At 33.1% G+C, this 21,530-nt stretch overlaps 2 protein-coding genes across 2 annotated transcripts; one reads left to right on the top strand and one right to left on the bottom strand.

The window, feature by feature from the left end:
* Window positions 1-15,423: 15,423 nt before the first annotated feature.
* Window positions 15,424-15,821, bottom strand: LOC139898253 (mitochondrial import receptor subunit TOM7-1-like). The gene has a single exon (XM_071880985.1). The coding sequence runs from the start codon at window positions 15,788-15,790 to the stop codon at window positions 15,566-15,568; it is 225 nt and encodes a 74-aa protein (XP_071737086.1). The 5' UTR covers window positions 15,791-15,821; the 3' UTR covers window positions 15,424-15,565.
* A 1,447-nt stretch (window positions 15,822-17,268) lies between these two features.
* LOC139898252 (uncharacterized) lies at window positions 17,269-19,121 on the top strand. Its single transcript, XM_071880984.1, has 2 exons — window positions 17,269-17,446; window positions 18,787-19,121. Exons 1-2 carry the CDS (start codon window positions 17,279-17,281, stop codon window positions 18,835-18,837), a joined length of 219 nt encoding a protein of 72 aa, XP_071737085.1. The 5' UTR covers window positions 17,269-17,278; the 3' UTR covers window positions 18,838-19,121.
* The last annotated feature ends 2,409 nt before the right edge of the window (window positions 19,122-21,530 follow it).

The following is a 21,530-nucleotide window of genomic DNA, read 5'->3' as shown; positions in this document are numbered from 1 at the left end:
CGAGAAGTACCGTCCCAGAACCGAGGTCAATAAGCTCAAGACAGAACTTAGAGGGTTACGAACCCATGGATTTGATATTACCACGTACGAAAGACGATTCACAGAATTGTGCCTATTGTGTCCGGGAGCATTCGAAGATGAGGAAGAGAAGATCGACGCGTTTGTGAAAGGATTACCGGAAAGAATCCAAGAAGATATAAGTTCACACGAGCCCGCCTCCATACAACAGGCATGTAGAATGGCTCACAAACTAGTGAACCAGATTGAAGAAAGAATTAAAGAACAGACTGCTGAAGAGGCCAATGTGAAGCAAGTCAAAAGAAAGTGGGAGGATAACGGTGATAAGAATCACCAATACAACAACAACAGCAATTACAACAATAATCGCAACAATTATCCCAACAATCGCAACATCAATCGCAACTACAACAAACGGCCCAACAACAACAACAACAACAACAACAGAAACTACAACAATCATCCCAATAACAATAATAACCGCAACAATAACAACAATCAGAAGCAGCTATGCCAAAGGTGTGAAAAGTATCACTCGGGGTTCTGCACCAAATTTTGCAACAAGTGTAAAAGAAATGGTCATAGCGCGGCGAAGTGTGAGGTCTACGGACCAGGGGTTAATAGAACGAAAGGAACAAATGGTGTCGGAACGAGTAATGGCGGAGCAAGTAGTGTCAGAGCAAGTTATGCCAATGTAGTTTGTTATAAATGTGGAAAACCGGGCCACATTATTAGAAATTGCCCGAACCAGGAGAACACGAATGGACAAGGCCGCGGAAGAGTTTTCAATGTTAATGCGGCAGAGGCACAGGAAGACCCGGAGCTTGTTACGGGTACGTTTCTTATTGACAATAAATCTGCTTACGTTTTATTTGATTCGGGTGTGGATAGAAGCTATATGAGTAGAGATTTTTGTGCTAAATTAAGTTGTCCATTGACGCCTTTGGATAGTAAATTTTTACTCAAATTAGCAAATGGTAAATTAATTTCAGCAGATAATATATGTCGGAATCAAGAAATTAAACTGGTTAGCGAAACATTTAAGATTGATTTGATACCAGTAGAGTTAGGGAGTTTTGATGTGATAATCGGTATGGACTGGTTGAAAGAAGTGAAAGCAGAGATCGTTTGTTACAAAAATGCAATTCACATTATACGAGAAAAAGGAAAACCCTTAATGGTGTACGGAGAAAAGGGCAACACGAAGCTACATCTTATTAGTAATTTGAAGGCACAAAAACTAATAAGAAAAGGTTGCTATGCTGTTCTAGCACACGTCGAGAAAGTACAAACTGAAGAAAAGAGCATCAATGATGTTCCCATTGCAAAAGAATTTCCCGATGTATTTCCGAAAGAATTACCGGGATTACCCCCACATCGATCCATTGAATTTCAAATAGATCTTGTACCAGGAGCTGCACCAATAGCTCGTGCTCCTTACAGACTCGCACCCAGCGAGATGAAAGAACTGCAAAGCCAATTACAAGAACTTTTAGAGCGTGGTTTCATTCGACCAAGCACATCACCGTGGGGAGCTCCTGTTTTGTTTGTCAAGAAGAAAGATGGTACATTCAGGTTGTGTATCGACTACCGAGAGTTGAACAAACTTACCATCAAGAACCGCTACCCACTACCGAGAATCGACGACTTATTTGATCAACTACAAGGCTCATCTGTTTATTCAAAGATTGACTTACGTTCCGGGTATCATCAAATGCAGGTGAAAGAAGATGATATTCCAAAGACTGCTTTCAGAACACGTTACGGTCATTACGAGTTTATGGTCATGCCGTTTGGTTTAACTAATGCACCAGCTGTGTTCATGGACCTTATGAACCGAGTGTGTGGACCATACCTTGACAAGTTTGTCATTGTTTTCATTGATGACATACTTATTTACTCAAAGAATGACCAAGAACACGGTGAACATTTGAGAAAGGTGTTAGAAGTATTGAGGAAGGAAGAATTGTACGCTAAGTTTTCAAAGTGTGCATTTTGGTTGGAAGAAGTTCAATTCCTCGGTCACATAGTGAACAAAGAAGGTATTAAGGTGGATCCGGCAAAGATAGAAACTGTTGAAAAGTGCGAAACCCCGAAAACTCCGAAACACATACGTCAGTTTTTAGGACTAGCTGGTTACTACAGAAGGTTCATCCAAGACTTTTCCAGAATAGCAAAACCCTTGAATGCATTAACGCATAAAGGGAAGAAATTTGAATGGAATGATGAACAAGAGAAAGCGTTTCAGTTATTGAAGAAAAAGCTAACTACGGCACCTATATTGTCATTGCCTGAAGGGAATGATGATTTTGTGATTTATTGTGACGCATCAAAGCAAGGTCTCGGTTGTGTATTAATGCAACGAACGAAGGTGATTGCTTATGCGTCTAGACAATTGAAGATTCACGAACAAAATTATACGACGCATGATTTGGAATTAGGCGCAGTTGTTTTTGCATTAAAGACTTAGAGGCACTACTTATATGGGGTCAAAAGTATTATATATACCGACCTCAAAAGTCTTCAACACATATTTAATCAGAAACAACTGAATATGAGGCAGCGTAGGTGGATTGAATTATTGAATGATTACGACTTTGAGATTCGTTACCACCCGGGGAAGGCAAATGTGGTAGCCGATGCCTTGAGCAGGAAGGACAGAGAACCCATTCGAGTAAAATCTATGAATATAATGATTCATAATAACCTTACTACTCAAATAAAGGAGGCGCAACAAGGAGTTTTAAAAAAGGAAAATTTAAAGGATGAAATACCCAAAGGATCGGAGAAGCATCTTAATATTCGGGAAGACGGAACCCGGTATAGGGCTGAAAGGATTTGGGTACCAAAATTTGGAGATATGAGAGAAATGGTATTTAGAGAAGCTCATAAAACCAGATACTCAATACATCCTGGAACGGGGAAGATGTACAAGGATCTCAAGAAATATTTTTGGTGGCCGGGTATGAAAGCCGATGTTGCTAAATACGCAGGAGAATGTTTGACGTGTTCTAAGGTCAAAGCTGAGCATCAGAAACCATCAGGTCTACTTCAATAACCCGAAATCCCGGAATGGAAATGGGAAAACATTACCATGGATTTCTTCACTAAATTGCCAAGGACTGCAAGTGGTTTTGATACTATTTGGGTAATAGTTGATCGTCTCACCAAATCAGCACACTTCCTGCCAATAAGAGAAGATGACAAGATGGAGAAGTTAGCACGACTGTATTTGAAGGAAGTCGTCTCCAGACATGGAATACCAATCTCTATTATCTCTGATAGGGATGGCAGATTTATTTCAAGATTCTGGCAGACATTACAGCAAGCATTAGGAACTCGTCTAGACATGAGTACTGCCTATCATCCACAAACTGATGGGCAGAGCGAAAGGACGATACAAACGCTTGAAGACATGCTACGAGCATGTGTTATTGATTTCGGAAACAGTTGGGATCGACATCTACCGTTAGCAGAATTTTCCTACAACAACAGCTACCATTCAAGCATTGAGATGGCGCCGTTTGAAGCACTTTATGGTAGAAAGTGCAGGTCTCCAATTTGTTGGAGTGAAGTGGGGGATAGACAGATTACGGGTCCGGAGATTATACAAGAAACTACCGAGAAGATCATCCAAATTCAACAACGGTTGAAAACCGCCCAAAGTCGACAAAAGAGCTACGCTGACATTAAAAGAAAAGATATAGAATTTGAAATTGGAGAGATGGTCATGCTTAAAGTTGCACCTTGGAAAGGCGTTGTTCGATTTGGTAAACGAGGGAAATTAAATCCAAGGTATATTGGACCATTCAAGATTATTGATCGTGTCGGACCAGTAGCTTACCGACTTGAGTTACCTCAATAACTCGCGGCTGTACATAACACTTTTCACGTCTCGAATTTGAAGAAATGTTTTGCTAAAGAAGATCTCACTATTCCGTTAGATGAAATCCAAATCAACGAAAAACTTCAATTCATCGAAGAACCCGTCGAAATAATGGATCGTGAGGTTAAAAGACTTAAGCAAAACAAGATACCAATTGTTAAGGTTTGATGGAATGCCCGTAGAGGACCCGAGTTCACCTGGGAGCGTGAAGATCAGATGAAGAAGAAATACCCGCATCTATTTCCAGAAGATTCGTCAACACCTTCAACAGCATAAAATTTCGGGATGAAATTTATTTAACGGGTAGGTACTGTAGTGACCCGAACTTTACCATGTTTATATATATTAATTGAGATTGATATTTACATGATTAAATGTTTCCAACATGTTAAGCAATCAAACTTGTTAAGACTTGATTAATTGAAATATGTTTCATATAGACAATTGACCACCCAAGTTGACCGGTGATTCACGAACGTTAAAACTTATAAAAACTATATGATGACATATATATGGATATATATATATAGTTAACATGATACTATGATAATTAAACATATCATTAAGTATATTAACAATGAACTACATATGTAAAAACAAGACTACTAACTTAATGATTTTTAAACGAGACATATATGTAACGATTATCGTTGTAAAGACATTTAATGTATATATATCATATTAAGAGATATTCATACATGATAATATAATAATTTAAAATCTCATTTGATATTATAAACATTGGGTTAACAACATTTAACAAGATCGTTAACCTAAAGGTTTCAAAACAACACTTACATGTAACGACTAACGATGACTTAACGACTCAGTTAAAATGTATATACATGTAGTGTTTTAATATGTATTTATACACTTTTGAAAGACTTCAATACACTTATCAAAATACTTCTAATTAACAAAAATGCTTACAATTACATTCTCGTTCAGTTTCATCAACAATTCTACTCGTATGCACCCGTATTCGTACTCGTACAATACACAGCTTTTAAGATGTATGTACTATTGGTATATACACTCCAATGATCAGCTCTTAGCAGCCCATGTGAGTCACCTAACACATGTGGGAACCATCATTTGGCAACTAGCATGAAATATCTCATAAAATTACAAAAATATGAGTAATCATTCATGACTTATTTACATGAAAACAAAATTACATATCCTTTATATCTAATCCATACACCAACGACCAAAAACACCTACAAACACTTTCATTCTTCAATTTTCTTCATCTAATTGATCTCTCTCAAGTTCTATCTTCACGTTCTAAGTGTTCTTCATATATTCTACAAGTTCTAGTTACATAAAATCAAGAATACTTTCAAGTTTGCTAGCTCACTTCCAATCTTGTAAGGTGATCATCCAACCTCAAGAAATCTTTGTTTCTTACAGTAGGTTATCATTCTAATACAAGGTAATAATCATATTCAAACTTTGGTTCAATTTCTATAACTATAACAATCTTATTTCAAGTGATGATCTTACTTGAACTTGTTTTCGTGTCATGATTCTGCTTCAAGAACTTCGAGCCATCCAAGGATCCGTTGAAGCTAGATCCATTTTTCTCTTTTCCAGTAGGTTTATCCAAGGAACTTAAGGTAGTAATGATGTTCATAACATCATTCGATTCATACATATAAAGCTATCTTATTCGAAGGTTTAAACTTGTAATCACTAGAACATAGTTTAGTTAATTCTAAACTTGTTCGCAAACAAAAGTTAATCCTTATAACTTGACTTTTAAAATCAACTAAACACATGTTCTATATCTATATGATATGCTAACTTAATGATTTAAAACCTGGAAACACGAAAACACCGTAAAACCGGATTTACGTCGTCGTAGTAACACCGCGGGCTGTTTTGGGTTAGTTAATTAAAAACTATGATAAACTTTGATTTAAAAATTGTTATTCTGAGAAAATGATTTTTATTATGAACATGAAACTATATCCAAAAATTATGGTTAAACTCAAAGTGGAAGTATGTTTTCTAAAATGGTCATCTAGACGTCGTTCTTTCGACTGAAATGACTACCTTTACAAAAACGACTTGTAACTTATTTTTCCGACTATAAAACTATACTTTTTCTGTTTAGATTCATAAAATAGAGTTCAATATGAAACCATAGCAATTTGATTCACTCAAAACGGATTTAAAATGAAGAAGTTATGGGTAAAACAAGATTGGATAATTTTTCTCATTTTAGCTACGTGAAAATTGGTAACAAATCTATTCCAACCATAACTTAATCAACTTGTATTGTATATTATGTAATTTTGAGATACCATAGACACGTATACAATGTTTCGACCTATCATGTCGACACATCTATATATATTTCGGAACAACCATAGACACTCTATATGTGAATGTTGGAGTTAGCTATACAGGGTTGAGGTTGATTCCAAAATATATATAGTTTGAGTTGTGATCAATACTGAGATACGTATACACTGGGTCGTGGATTGATTCAAGATAATATTTATCGATTTATTTCTGTACATCTAACTGTGGACAACTAGTTGTAGGTTACTAACGAGGACAGCTGACTTAATAAACTTAAAACATCAAAATATATTAAAAGTGTTGTAAATATATTTTGAACATACTTTAATATATATGTATATATTGTTATAGGTTCGTGAATCAACCAGTGGCCAAGTCTTACTTCCCGACGAAGTAAAAATCTGTGAAAGTGAGTTATAGTCCCACTTTTAAAATCTAATATTTTTGGGATGAGAATACATGCAGGTTTTATAAATGATTTACAAAATAGACACAAGTACGTGAAACTACATTCTATGGTTGAATTATCGAAATCGAATATGCCCTTTTTTATTAAGTCTGGTAATCTAAGAATTAGGGAACAGACACCCTAATTGACGCGAATCCTAAAGATAGATCTATTGGGCCTAACAAACCCCATCCAAAGTACCAGATGCTTTAGTACTTCGAAATTTATATCATATCCGAAGGGTGTCCCGGAATGATGGGGATATTCTTATATATGCATCTTGTTAATGTCGGTTACCAGGTGTTCACCATATGAATGACTTTTATCTCTATGTATGGGATGTGTATTGAAATATGAAATCTTGTGGTCTATTATTATGATTTGATATATATAGGTTAAACCTATAACTCACCAACATTTTTTGTTGACGTTTTAAGCATGTTTATTCTCAGGTGATTATTAAGAGCTTCCGCTATCGCATACTTAAATAAGGACGAGATTTGGAGTCCATGCTTGTATGATATTGTGTAAAAACTGCATTCAAGAAACTTATTTTGTTGTAACATATTTGTATTGTAAACCATTATGTAATGGTCGTGTGTAAACAAGATATTTTAGATTATCATTATTTGATAATCTACGTAAAGCTTTTTAAACCTTTATTGATGAAATAAAGGTTATGGTTTGTTTTAAAATGAATGCAGTCTTTGAAAAACGTCTCATATAGAGGTCAAAACCTCGCAACGAAATCAATTAATATGGAACGTTTTTAATCAATAAGAACGGGACATTTCAAGCATGATGTCACGGGTTCAATCCCTGTTGTGCCATTTTTTTTAGAAAAAGAACCAGAAATATGTTGGGCCGAATTCCTTCCTTTTCTAGTTGGGCCGAGTAATGGTTGATAGTTGGGCCGAGATCAATTTAAATAAATTGGGCCGATTACTATTTATCACATGGGTCAGTGATTGATATTTAGGCTTGTGAATGTTGGACTAAGTTATTCATGTTGGGCCGTGATTAGTTACTTGGGCTGAGAACTAAGCTCATTTATTGGGCCGAAATTATAGGATAAGAGATTTAAGGGTGTAAATTAAACCAGAAAGTAAGCAACAGAGGAACGGTTAAGGATGTTATCGGGTTAGCGGGACGCCGCGGGTTCAAACCCGGACTTAGGCATTTTTTAGGGCTACTTCTTTGAGGTAGTTTACTTATTACTCTATTATTATTATTATTATTATTATTATTATTATTATTATTATTATTATTATTATTATTATTATTATTATTATTATTATTATTATTATTATTATTATTATTATTATTATTATTATTATTGTTATTAAGGTTATTATTACTATTATATTAGTATTATCATTAAGGATATTATTAGTATTATCATTATGATTGAGACTATCATTATTATTATTATTATCATTATTATTATTTTCATAACAAATAAATATTATGTATATAAAAGTATACTTATATTAATACTACATATAATTATATATTGAACATATTTTTATAACAAATTATTGATTTTTGATAAATTACTAACTATATATATATGTATATATATGTATATATGTATATATATATATGTATATATACATATATATGTATATATATATATATATATATATATATACATATATATATATATATATATATATATATATAATCATATGTATATATATTAATTACTTTAAATATATATACAAAAATAAATATAGATAACATATAATTTAAGATATAAAATATACATAAAATATATATATATTAATTAGGATTTATAATAAATTTCATATAACTATAACACTTAATATATAAATATTATAAGATTAATAAATGAAATTATTTGATTACTATTATATGTGTTAATATACATAATTGATATAGGTTCGTGAATCTGAGGTCAACCCTGCATTGTTCAGTATCGTTGTATGCATATTTTTACTACAAAATATCGTATGGTGAGTTCATTTGATTCCCTTTTACTCTTTACATTTTTGGGACTGAGAATACATGCGCTGTTTTATAACTGCTTTACAACTGTTTTATTTAAATGTTTTTGCAATCTATATTTTTGGACTGAGAATACATGAGATACTTTTATAAATGTTTGACGAGATAGACACAAGCAAAACATTCCTCGAATGAATTATTATACAGACGAGAGGTTCTGTTGATTATTATATTTGAATTATTTGGACGTTATAATTGCCACTAATTGATGTGAATATTTTCCCTGATTATTATAGCTTGGTAACCTAAGAATTAGGAAACGGGTATGGCCCCTAATTCACGCGAATCCTAAAGGTAGCTACCGGGTTTAACACCCCCACCCAGAATGTTCACTAGACGAAAGATCTAGTGGGCGTGGTGTTTAGTACTTCGAGGTTTATATATTATTAAAGACTGAAAGTTCTGTTTATTTTGGGGATATTATGATGAGCATTAAATGTTAAGGTCGGTTACCAAGCCAAGCAAAGAAAATGTTATATAAAGAGAGAATGATTTTATACACAGGTTATGTGTATGATATTTTGTACACGAGATATGTGTACGGTTATAAAGAATTGTTGAAAAATGATTTCGTACACGAGATATGTGTACTGTATTTAAAAGAAATCGCATGTACATTACAGGTGAGTGTAGGATTCGGGCCCATTTGTACCATGCACATTTAAATCTTGTGGTCTATCAAAATTATGAATTTTATTGTTTATGATAAACCTATGAACTCACCAACCTTTTGGTTGACACTTTTAAAACATGTTTATTCTCAGGTCTGAAAGAAATCTTCCGTTGTGCATTTGCTCATTTTAAAGTTTGCACTTGGAGTCGTTCATAGCATATTTAGGTCAATACCTCGCAATGAGACCAAATGTTGATGACTTCGTTCAGGAGGATTAGGACGGGTCTCTTTAATTGACAGCAGAGCGAGAACATTAGAATTACAATTGAGAATACAAAAACATAGAACCACCAAGCCTAAGTCTACAAACATACACATAAACCCGACCCCGTATCCAACCTCGCATCTTCACTCCGCAGAAACTGCAAACTCAACCCAATCACCGAGCAACTCAAGAACACCTAACCCGAGGCCTATTTACCGAAGTCAACTAAATCAACGATGCCGACAACAACATCAAGCCCACAAAATACCCAACGACTAGAAAAATGGAATGAAAGAACCAAATACGCGGCAACCGAACAGATCCAAATACAAAATCAAACCGAAAGGAACCAATCATCTACACTAGTTTTCTAAGGACATATACAAACCCCCAGATACAAGTAGTCAGCAAACCTCGACCAGCTTCAACCACCACCTTCTCTATCTTAGGTCACCGACAACCACGACCGGTCGGCAACCACAAATGGTAACAAACAACCGCCAACCTTAGTTCACCACCACACGCAACCACCATGAACCGGAACCAATTGCTAGCAACCACCCAAAGCTGCCAACAGCTGCTACCCGCCTCTGGTAACCGCGGCAGCAGCCCAACCACCGAAAACTGCTGGATTTCAACACAAAACACGCAAACCTGCAGCCACCCAAATCGACCCTGAACCCACACCAACCCGAAGTCCAACTAAGAGAAATGTAGAGTTCCCCCGGAACTCGTCGCCTACAACCGCGGAAGAGAAGAAAACGGAGGCCAGGAACGGAGTAAACGACCTAGAGATCAACTCAACCCCACCGGAACAGCAACAACCCAACAAACACCTCGAAAACACAAAAAGCACCCAGAACCCGTATAAAGAACATACGAATTCGTTGTCTGGTCGCCGTAAGTGTGGCCGGAGGTGATTAACGGGCCATAACCATCGTCGAAAAAGGGATAAGAGCGGTGTACCTTATTGAAACGAAAAGCGGTAATGCCAAAACACCGGCGAGATGCCGGTGGTCGGAGTGAGGAACAGAGTGAGGAGAAAAGACGAGTAGATATGCGCATGTTTAGAGAGAGTAATTATTATTCTATGTAGATTGAGAATTCTATCATTATTTCAAAATGGGTTGGTCAAAGACGATCAACGCTGATAATATTTTTACTTTTACTATTGCTATTATTATTATTATTATTATTATATTATTATTATTATATTATTATTATTATTATTATTTGAATTCGCCGCTGGTCTATCGACAGGGAACGAGGAATTCTCAACGAAAAAAATGCTCTATGAAACCGAATGTGAAGTATTCCAAATTACATTCATGGGTCAATTTTTTTTAACGTAACCATCATCTTTTCTATCTAGATAATACACACACATGTGTGTACTATTTAAGTCATATTTTCGAACTCATTTTGATCTATTTTTTGAACAAAATAACAAATCAACACCACTTGAAACCGTCGTTGGACCCACATATTTCACCAAACGTTCCCCCCTTATTTGAGCTTTCTCTTTGAAATCATGTGTATATATTATTGAATTGAATATTGAATTGAATATTGAATGAATAAAAAGGTATAACATAACACTTTCTATTTATTTTGTGTAAATAATTTTACTGAAGTTATATGTTATTTAGAAGTTTATGAAACTATATGAAAGATTCTTCTGAATATATATACATATTTAAAGATTTTAAAATATTTTGTGAAATCAAAATATTTTTTTTTTTTTTTTTTAAATTACATGTATGTTAATGTTAATATATCTTAAGATTAGTAGAAAATTTGCATAATATGTTAAACGGTTATAATATTTGTGAAATTTGTTTAAGGTCTTTTCTTAACATTGTATTGTTAGAATTTTATAAAATTACAACCTTTGTTAATATGTTGACTTTGTGAGTTAAATACAGTAATGTAAATCTTGTTCAACACTTTTCTTACTTGGATAAGTTTATATTTTGTATATATTCAGACAAGAAAGTAAAATTTCAAATAAATTAATGTTAATTATATCTAATATCTAATGGATATAAAAAATAAATAGTCTTTAATTTTAATCTTACAACATTATAGATTGATTTTTACATTTAATAAAAGAAAAAAGTATTTGACGAAACTTATAAGAATGAAAATACGTTTTGAATATAGTCATCATTTGAATTTCATAATATATTATATAACATAAAAATCATTTAAGGTAAAAAAGTCGAGAATAAAAACTTTTAAAAGTCAAAACGCACCAATTATTTTAAATCGGAGGAAGCACTATTTTCTTTTGGTCATTAATATTTAATTTAATAACAGCTGTATTATTCAGTAAAATTATTTTTTAAATGACAGTATAAAATTAGAAATTATATAAGAGGAAATATTTTTGTGGTTAATACTCAATTTTATTTGTTAATACATATGCTATAAGTTAGAAATAATATAATATTGAACCTAATAAAATAATATTGATTAAAATATTGACTTCTAATTATTAATTGAATTCTAATTTTAAAGGTTAAATATGGAAACTATTTTCTACAGAATAATTTTTAGATAAATAAATTATTAGTTCAAATTAAAGTTATACTAGATAATTCTTTGTCACCAAAATAATTATCTAAAAGAAGAATTATCAGCAAATACTAAAACCAGTAGTACATTATAAGTTAAGTTGCAAAAGTTTTACTGTAATTATTTGAAATTTTATAAACCACCTTTGAACTTGAACAATAGGTAAAACAAATAAAACATGGTGTCGAATGCAAGTATGTAACAACATTAACTCTAGAATCTCGGGTTTAAATATATGAAGCTAAAAGTAACATGATAACAAACTTGTTTCTTAACATCATAGATTGGTTAATCTTATGACTAATGTCCTTAAAACAAAAGCCCAAAACGTTATTTTCTTCTTCTTCTTTATTATAATCAAGGTTGCAAAAAAGGTTGAAAGAAAGCTGATCAGAAAGTAATCGGTCAAAGACTTTGAAGTGAGTAATTGGCAATTCAATGACTAATCGGATGTTAACTAAGTTTGACTTTGACTAATTTTGACTGATTAATTTATACGTTGAGTGATTAATCCCAATTAATCACGTATGACTTAGGATCAATGAGTTTTTTTGAGTTTTTTTTTATCGATTTCGATTAATCGGTTAAGACCTCTTCAATCGCCGAGTAATTTCGAGTTTTACAACATTTTTGATCACTAATTATGATATTATCATAGACTTACGATGCTATAAGAGTGCTCCAACCATGACAACACTTCCTCCATGACTAGCCAACCCTTCAGCGCCACATCAGCACTTTCATCCCACTTCATTCCCAGGACTAAACCCAGGACTAAACACTCCCAACAATGACACTCTTCCTTCCATATTTTTATTTTCTTTTTCAATTTTTTTATATTATCAAATAATTACAATTATTTATATAAAACTAAACTTTTTATTAAAAATTAAAAAACATTACAATAATTTAAAAAAAATACATTAAAATAAAACATACAATTAAAAATAAAATTACATGAAAATATAAATAAAACTAAACTTTTATTAAAAATTAAAAACACTACAATAATAAATATTAAAAGTCTTATTCTTCATCGTCGTCTTCTTGATCTTCTTCATCCTCGTCATCAGGAATGTGTGAAGGTCCGGCGTCATCTTGATTGTTTGGATTTCTTGTCAGATCATGTCGTATGCGATAATTAGGTGGAAGATTATGTATGTGTTCTACAAGCATATCTCGTAGTAGTCGATGAATGCCCGCATCTCTTATTTCCGCGTCCATGTATTTGAGCATGTAGAGTGATCAAACGTTGCACATCTTGTGCAGTTGGTTTTCTCAAATATTCGGATCCGTACAAGTGGAAAACACATTTGCAAAACAATCATATGAGGTTTGTTCACCCATATGCAAATACTCATCAAAAACATCGCCCGAAGCGGCATAAGATAGTTGACGCATGGCGGATGTTTTTTTTGAACAATATTAAAACCAAGTAATCCTGTAGCATCACGTCTTTGAATAAAATAACTAAATTATTTTGAAACCGGAGTTTGAGAAAAGTTCAAAATACCTTGACATATACGAAGAAATAGAGGTTTGCTCATTCGAAAACAATTACGAAAATAATCGGCCGAAAATGTGGGATCGTCGGAAAAATAATCATTCCATAAAGCCCTTGCACGGCCCTGACGATCTCTATCTAAATATCTTCCAGGTGCCCGTGGTATTGGTTCAACTTCTTCGTTATCACTTAATTCATCTAACGCGTCAAGTAATTCGAGTGCTCGATTCGTAGTGGTATTCGTGATCGATAATACCATATTTACGTCGGGATCGGGATTTGTGTTATTGGAACTCATATTGTTTATTTGAGTGTAAAAATGATGGAATGGGTAGAAAATATGAAATGAGAGTGACGGAAATGAAAAAGAAATGTATGTTTGTGTGTGAAAATAATGAGAATGGGAGTAATATATAGTGTAAAAAGGAAAAAAAATAAAAAAATAAAAAGAGCCGTTAACTAGCCGTTGGGTTTTTATATATTTTTTTTTTTGTTTCAAACGATAAAAATCCGTCCTCAATTGTGATTAAAATGGACGAAATGGTGGACGGATGAGCTGGGCGACGGGCTGGGTTCAAGCTGGGCGGGGGTGGTGCCATCGGCGCCCACCTGGGCGAGGAGCTGGGCGGCTCCGTGGACGGATGGTTGAGAGCACTCTAATAATCATTACTTATTACTTATATTATATTCGATTAGAAAACAGCCTTGAAATCAATATTAGTGCACACATAAAAAAACAGGGATGTTGTGATATAGAGCACCGGTCATGAATCAGTACAATAACACATATTTAGAATGCCTCAAGTTTAAAGAAAAAGGTTCCGAACGCAACACTTTATCTTCTTATCAAAGATGGTAGTGATGCTGTATAACACTCAACACGCTCACACACTCGCATCTGCGTAGTTTGTAGTTCATGAAAACCAGTATGTTCACATATGATTTATCATGTACCTCATCCAAGCCCAAAAACACCCCTAGAAATATACAAGATTCAACATGTTGTTTACAACGAAGAACATGATAATAACTTCATCATCCGATACAATACTTTTACACGCATAGGATAATAGGGGATATTAGCATGTTATCTAAAGTCTAAACACTTATATTCCATTAAACGCACTAGTAACCATTTTCACCATTATGTTATAGATACTTTGACCTATTCAATTCTTTAGTTATTCTGATATCCCTACATAAAATACACACCAAGCCCAAAGAACCAAACGATTTAAAAGTGTTAAAGAAAATACGTTCTAAGGTATGCGTCTCAACTTGTATCTAACTGCGAATGAAGGCCAACAAATAAGTTTCAACTTGCACCATGTATATTTATACCTATGTAAGTAACAGTTAACCTAAAAGCAAGGCAATCATGATCCAAAAATTGTGCTTCGTATCATGATGCACATTTTATTCAACCACCATCCCTAGTACTCATAGAAAGTAAACAAATACATACAAAGACAAACTTTGCGTGTAGCACGTATACATATATATGAATAGCTACTAAATTTGATACATAACATAAGATCAAATATTTTCATAATTTGATTTAATAGACCGCAAACAATAAATCAATATTTGATCAAATATTTTTGAATAGCAATTTCTCGAAATATTATTTTTAAAAGCAATAACTAATATCTTTTGACATATAAGAGAACAACAATAAATAACCCTGCTTGTACGCATATGTAGCTCATACAAACAATAAATCAATATTAGAAACTTGTATACATCACAAAAGCTCATGAATTTTATTCATTCAAAACAAACCCAGTTCAATAGATAAGAAAAAAACCATAAAGTGGATACAAAACTCACATCCCCAAATTCAGAAAAACACAAACCCTAGATTCAAATTAACCAGTATGACGATTAAAGTCGACAAATACAAAACATATTACCAATCACATAGGGCTAAGAAGCTGAGAAAACGATGGTTTGGGTTCTGAATTCATGCCGATGATGATGATTAATGGAATGAATCCATAATGAGTGATGACTTTAGCTTTCTTCATACCCCATGTGCTCCATTCTTTCAATATCTTTGATGCTGAATTCTCATTATCCTTTGATGCTTTAGATCCTTTTGTTGATTTTCCTTTTGCTTTCAAACTCGGCTTCGATGACATGATGATTTTGCTTCTTGTTTGATCGATAGATTTCTCAGTGTTTTTATGTGCTTAAGTACTGTTGAAATTGTGAGCCCTAATATTGGTGTGACTACTATCAGGCCCGTTATATTGTTGTTTAAGGAACACAGACCCACTCAAATTTAGTTCAAGGAACAGAGGCCCATTGAACATTTTTTTTAAAAAAAAAAAAAAAATTTATTTCAACCTCAACTAGTTCATTAAGTTTATTTATCAAATAATATTGTGGCTACTTAATATTTATGATCAATGCCAATTATATTGTTTGTTTATAGCATTTGTGCTATGTGTTGGAGTCGTGATTAGTCAATAATCAATAGTTTTCAGTTGTAAAACATTGAGTTGTAGTTCAACTGATATTGGTCCGTGTCTCTCTTAGCGAGATGCAGGAGTTCGACTCCGATGAGCTGCGATATTGCACTCAATGTTATCACCGAGTTTCCTCCAGAACAGTAGTTGAGAGCGAGTTATACAACTACAGGAGATGAACACGTGAGTGATTTAGTCTCTCTGAGTGATCTCAAACTTATGTAAAAAAAAAAAAAATAGTTTTCAGTTGTATGCTAATGGTGTATCCTATCGTATACACTCATAAAAGGCGTAATGGTTGCATAAAAGTAGCATCAGGAAGGCTGTAAACAACAGTTTTGTGGAGTTGTCCGTCCAGCAGACTGCTCCGTCATGCGTAAGCCCTGAAGGCCGCCTAGCGTGTAAGCCCTGGCCGGAGAACTCCACCTTCAGCATAAATTTCAGATCACGAATAACAGAACGTATCATCATTTGACACGTGTCCCCGAGCAATCTGGTGGATCTGACACTATAAATAGACCCCTTGGGTCGTCATTTTACAGAGTTCAGTCATTCTGACAACTTTGAGAGCTGAGACTTCACTTCTCTCTCTCTCTACCTTCTCTCACTAGAAGTCATCCGGCTAGCACTTTTACGCTCTACGGACGACAGATTGATTAAGCCACCCCACAAGTTTCTACACTTGTGAACCGGGTCCGCAGAGATTATTTCCCAAGGGTAAACATCAATCGGCAACACTCCGCCCTCCTAAAGCCAGACTACTCCTAGTATTGAGTTGACACACTAAGCCTTACCTCATAAGAAAATAAGTGTTAACATATGCATAAAATGGATTGTCAAGTTCTTGTTAATCAAATTGTCTAGAGTATGAATCAATTTGTATATCAAGTATTAGATCTACTTTAATTTATTTATGTTTGTTTTTGGAAGAAAAAAAAAACACCGTCCGAAAGCAATTAAATACAAGTCAAGGGGTCAATGGGACAACTTATATATTCTCTAAGGACTAAAACTGTCAATGACTTGTTAACCTTGCATCCAAACAACCTCCATTTCAACAAGGTTGAATTGAAAACATCAAACTAGCAACACAGTTACTGTGTGTATCTGTCCAACAAAAACACATCCACGACTTCGTCCAGAAATCAATTAATCAAAATGGGAGGAGGAATGGAAGCAAACAAGAACAAATTCATAGAAGATTGGGGAACAGCAAGAGAGAATTTGGAACATAATTTCCGATGGACTCGTCGTAACCTAGCTATCGTTGGAATTTTCGGAATCGCTATTCCTTACTTGGTCTACAAAGGCACTGTTCGTGAATTTGTAAGTATATATCTAAATATATGAATAAATTATTAATTTACTTGTTTGACCAATTTGATGATTTATTTAGTTCTAGATCTGAATTGTAGTTTTATATGCGTGTTTATACACCGGTGCTAAGTTGAGAATTTAATTGGAGAATTGATTTCTTATTATTTGGATGTGTGATGAGTGATGTGAATTTACCTAACAGGACTGCTGTATAATAACAATTTGTCAGATTAGAAGAATTTAGGGGGTGAATTTACCTGACTTTATTTTTAGGGCTTACAGACTTTTTGAAAAACTTAGAGGATTTGGTAAGTTTATTTTTTGCAGCTTATGACCTAATTAAGTTGATAGTAGTATGTATTAACTAAATAATTCATAAGTTAATTTGTACATGTACAGTTTTTTTCCACAGAATAAGTATGATGGATCTTACTTATACTATTTTGTAGTGATAGAGAGAATGCAAACAAGAGGAAATTTTATTGAGTTATGATTTATATTGAACTTCAGTTTTAGGATTTTTTTTTATCAATGGTGATGTGTTGTTTGAGTTATGTCATTGTGATTGATACTGTAATCGTCGTTGAAATCTGTTGTCTAATGCTTACTAACTGTGACTGTGGTTTGTAATGTCAACCAATATGTGACTCCAACTGTTCAGTATAGCTTCGAGAACAATCAAAGGCACTTTTTTTTTTTTTTTTTAATTTTTTTTTTGGGAATTTTCATATGCTTTAGTAGATTCTAAACCTTGTTAGTTATGTTTGTGCTTATTCAAGAAACTCCATTATAAGGTTACCAAAACATGTATATGAAAGAATTGTAAGTAAACAACTTAACATGATTGATACTAACTTCTAAGTTGCTGCATTCATAATTTATAAACAGTTTCATATGTAAAAGAATTCAGGACTATATGATTTAATGAGTCACTTTCTAATTGTCGATTATATGAACATAAGCAAACAAAAATCTTAATAATTCATTGATTGGAATTATAATTTAAATGAGAAAAAGTCAATCAATGGAAAAAATAATCTTGATTGCAGTATGTTTATAATAATGAATATGGTTTTTATATGTGTAGTTTATATACTTAAAATGGAACCAAATCTTTAGATTTACACATATGACCTGTTAGAGATAAAACATAATTTGAGTTAATCCGTTCGGGTGTAAAGTACCACCTCTTGTTAGACAGGTTTCTTTTCCACTAACTCTATTCCTATGTTTGGTCATTGATTTACATCACTATAATATATCTTCATTTTGTGGTGACATACATTGAGGTTAGGTATACATGTCAAATTCAATGTATTAGCATTAATAATTATGCATCATTATTACAGCATATGCAAGATGAAGACAACAACAGACCATACAGGAAGTTCCTTCCCTAAGATGCCCGCTCAAATCAATAAGTCTATTCTCACCAACTAGATGCGCCTCTTTGTGAGCTCGGACTACTTTTATTTTGTCTTTATTGGGAATTAATGATTTGTGTTTTGTGAAACATGCAAGTTGATACTTTTTCTATAATAATTTGCAGTTCGTTAAAAAAAAAAAAAAAATCAGTATCTGCTGATTGGGTAATTGTGTCTGTGAATACTCTTACCTTCTTTATATGAAACAATGTGTGGTTGATCCAATGGAATGTAACTGTTGGTTCAGTTTTACAGGTACAAAGAGAAAATCGACATGTTAAGAATGATGTTGAGTATATAGTATACATTCAAGTAGCATGATTCTTTATGATAAACTCAAACAACACATGAGTTGTCACGTTATATTACGTCTGCCTTACAAATGACCCATTTTAGTTTTGGTTCTTATAAAGGGTAAGAATTGATTGAGAATGTTGAAGGCTGTAGCCTGTAGGCATGTGTGCTGTTTGGTTTAGTTGATTATTGATCATAGACAAATACACACGGATTGTCTCTGTAGTTTGTTCAAATCTTCACAGAGAGTCCCTAATCTTTTTTTTGCATAGGTAGTCCTCATGGTTTTCAATTTTTGCATGGATAGTCCATCTGTTAGAAATCATTACATTTCTCCGTTAAATCTAGTCATATGCCGGACATGAGGGTATCTTTGCCTTGTTATATCTTTCTTTCATAAACTTCATCTTCATCCCCAATTATTCACAAGTAAATTAAACCTATAACCCAATTCTTATTTTTCACATAAAGAATATGAACCCATATCTCATCTGCAAACCGATCTGATGAACATACCTATTACTTATTTTAGCTTATCCTTTCAACCCTTTCAAGCTTGCATATCGATTTTGTACACTAAATCTAGCTGATGAACGCATCAAACCCTTGAATACAATAAAAGTAAATAACATGTGATCCTCATAGATGAGATTTGATTTGAAAGTTACAAACCTTTTATAAATAAAATTAATAATAATAGATCTGATAGAAAGGTCATTACCTGCATTTCGATCACCAACTGTATACATTATCCACCATGCTACCCACACCATCATCATCCATGTTTTCTCACCTAAGTCACCAGAAAACTCCGACCGAAAATCGTTGGTATCAAAACTCACCGGTATACTCCAGCCCGAAACCTACAAAAGTCGATGATGATGAGTTCCTTGTTTTAGATTTCTTAGGATCTGGTGAGTTCCCCGTTTCAGATTTCTTCCAGATTTGGTGAGGATTCTGCTAAATTGAGTTTCATCATTTCAGATTTCTCTATCATCGTTTCGTTTTGAGAAAGATTGATGGTGGTGAATAAGATGAACTCAACCGGAAACCACCATAATTTTTGAAAAAATTGATGGTGGTGATGAAGTTGGCCTCGTTTCAGTTTTCTCTCTGGTGATGAAGAAAGATCGACGGTGGTGCTAAATTAGGGTTTGTTAATTTTTAGGGGATAAAGATGAAGGTTGGTGCTAAATTAGGGTTTGTTAATTTTTAGGAGATAAAGATGAAGGTTTGTTGATTTCTTTGAAAATGTCAGTTTTGATTTTGATTACATTTTTGGTCATTACACTTTTGGTCAGATATTATAGGTTTTGAAATGTAATACCCTATAAAAGTAACACTATAAATTTTATAATATTTAAAACATATATTTTGAGAAGTAATTATTTATGATAAAAGAATTATATTTTATCATAAGTTTAATATAATAAATATTAACCTAAGATTGTTCAACAATTTAGTTTACCTAAGTTAAATATTAATTATGTTGTCACATGTTAATGAATTCTTTAAGCTATGTGCTATTACTTAATTCACTTTAAGATGTATAACTTTCAACATTAGCTTCCTTTTATCATAAGCTTAAACTTTAATCAACTATATACCTATATACCATGTATGATTTAATATTGAGCCATATACATGTATAGATACATTAAGAAGACCCTTGGATACCATTAGATTATAACTAATTAATAAGTAGTGTTAATACCTCATTTACTTATAAATTTAATCACCATTAATCTTTAAAATAATGGTCTTTTATGAGAAGACCTTTCAACACACTTAGAGTTTTTCTCTCTTTTTCTCATGTTTTTCTAACCAAAAAATTCATCACATTTCACTTCTCAATTTTCTAAGAGTTTGATCCATTTTGGTGAGAAAACAAGGCGTTTTGGATGTTCAAGTATTAAGGTAATGTTTATATCTTTTGTACTACATTTTTAAGAGTATTATTATCATTATATAAACTCTATATTTCTTAATTAAAATCACATAAAAATTATACCAAAACTTTGTTTTACAATCATACTTTTAGTGGTTAAAATATAATGAAAATAATGGAGTTTTAATCAACTTATTAAAATTGAAACAATAAGAATAAACACATAAACATCATATGGTAATATTATAGAATAAATAATATTTCATACTCTCTACTTGAATGTGTTTTGTGATCATACTTTTGTATGTGTTAGATTCGTTTCGGTGATCGCATCTTTGGTGGTTCTTCCATCTTTGCAATTATTGATATTGGAATAAAGTACGGATATTCTAGGTGGTACTAGGATCATTTTGGTAAAATCTTTCCTCTTAAAATCTCGTTTGAATTATGTATACATCTTATTCGTATGACATGCTTGTTTAATAAA

The sequence above is a fragment of the Rutidosis leptorrhynchoides genome, chromosome 3 (assembly GCF_046630445.1).
Source record: "Rutidosis leptorrhynchoides isolate AG116_Rl617_1_P2 chromosome 3, CSIRO_AGI_Rlap_v1, whole genome shotgun sequence".
Taxonomy (NCBI): domain Eukaryota; kingdom Viridiplantae; phylum Streptophyta; class Magnoliopsida; order Asterales; family Asteraceae; genus Rutidosis; species Rutidosis leptorrhynchoides.
Note: the sequence above shows the minus strand (reverse complement) of the source record. Positions and strands in the feature narration are given on the sequence as shown.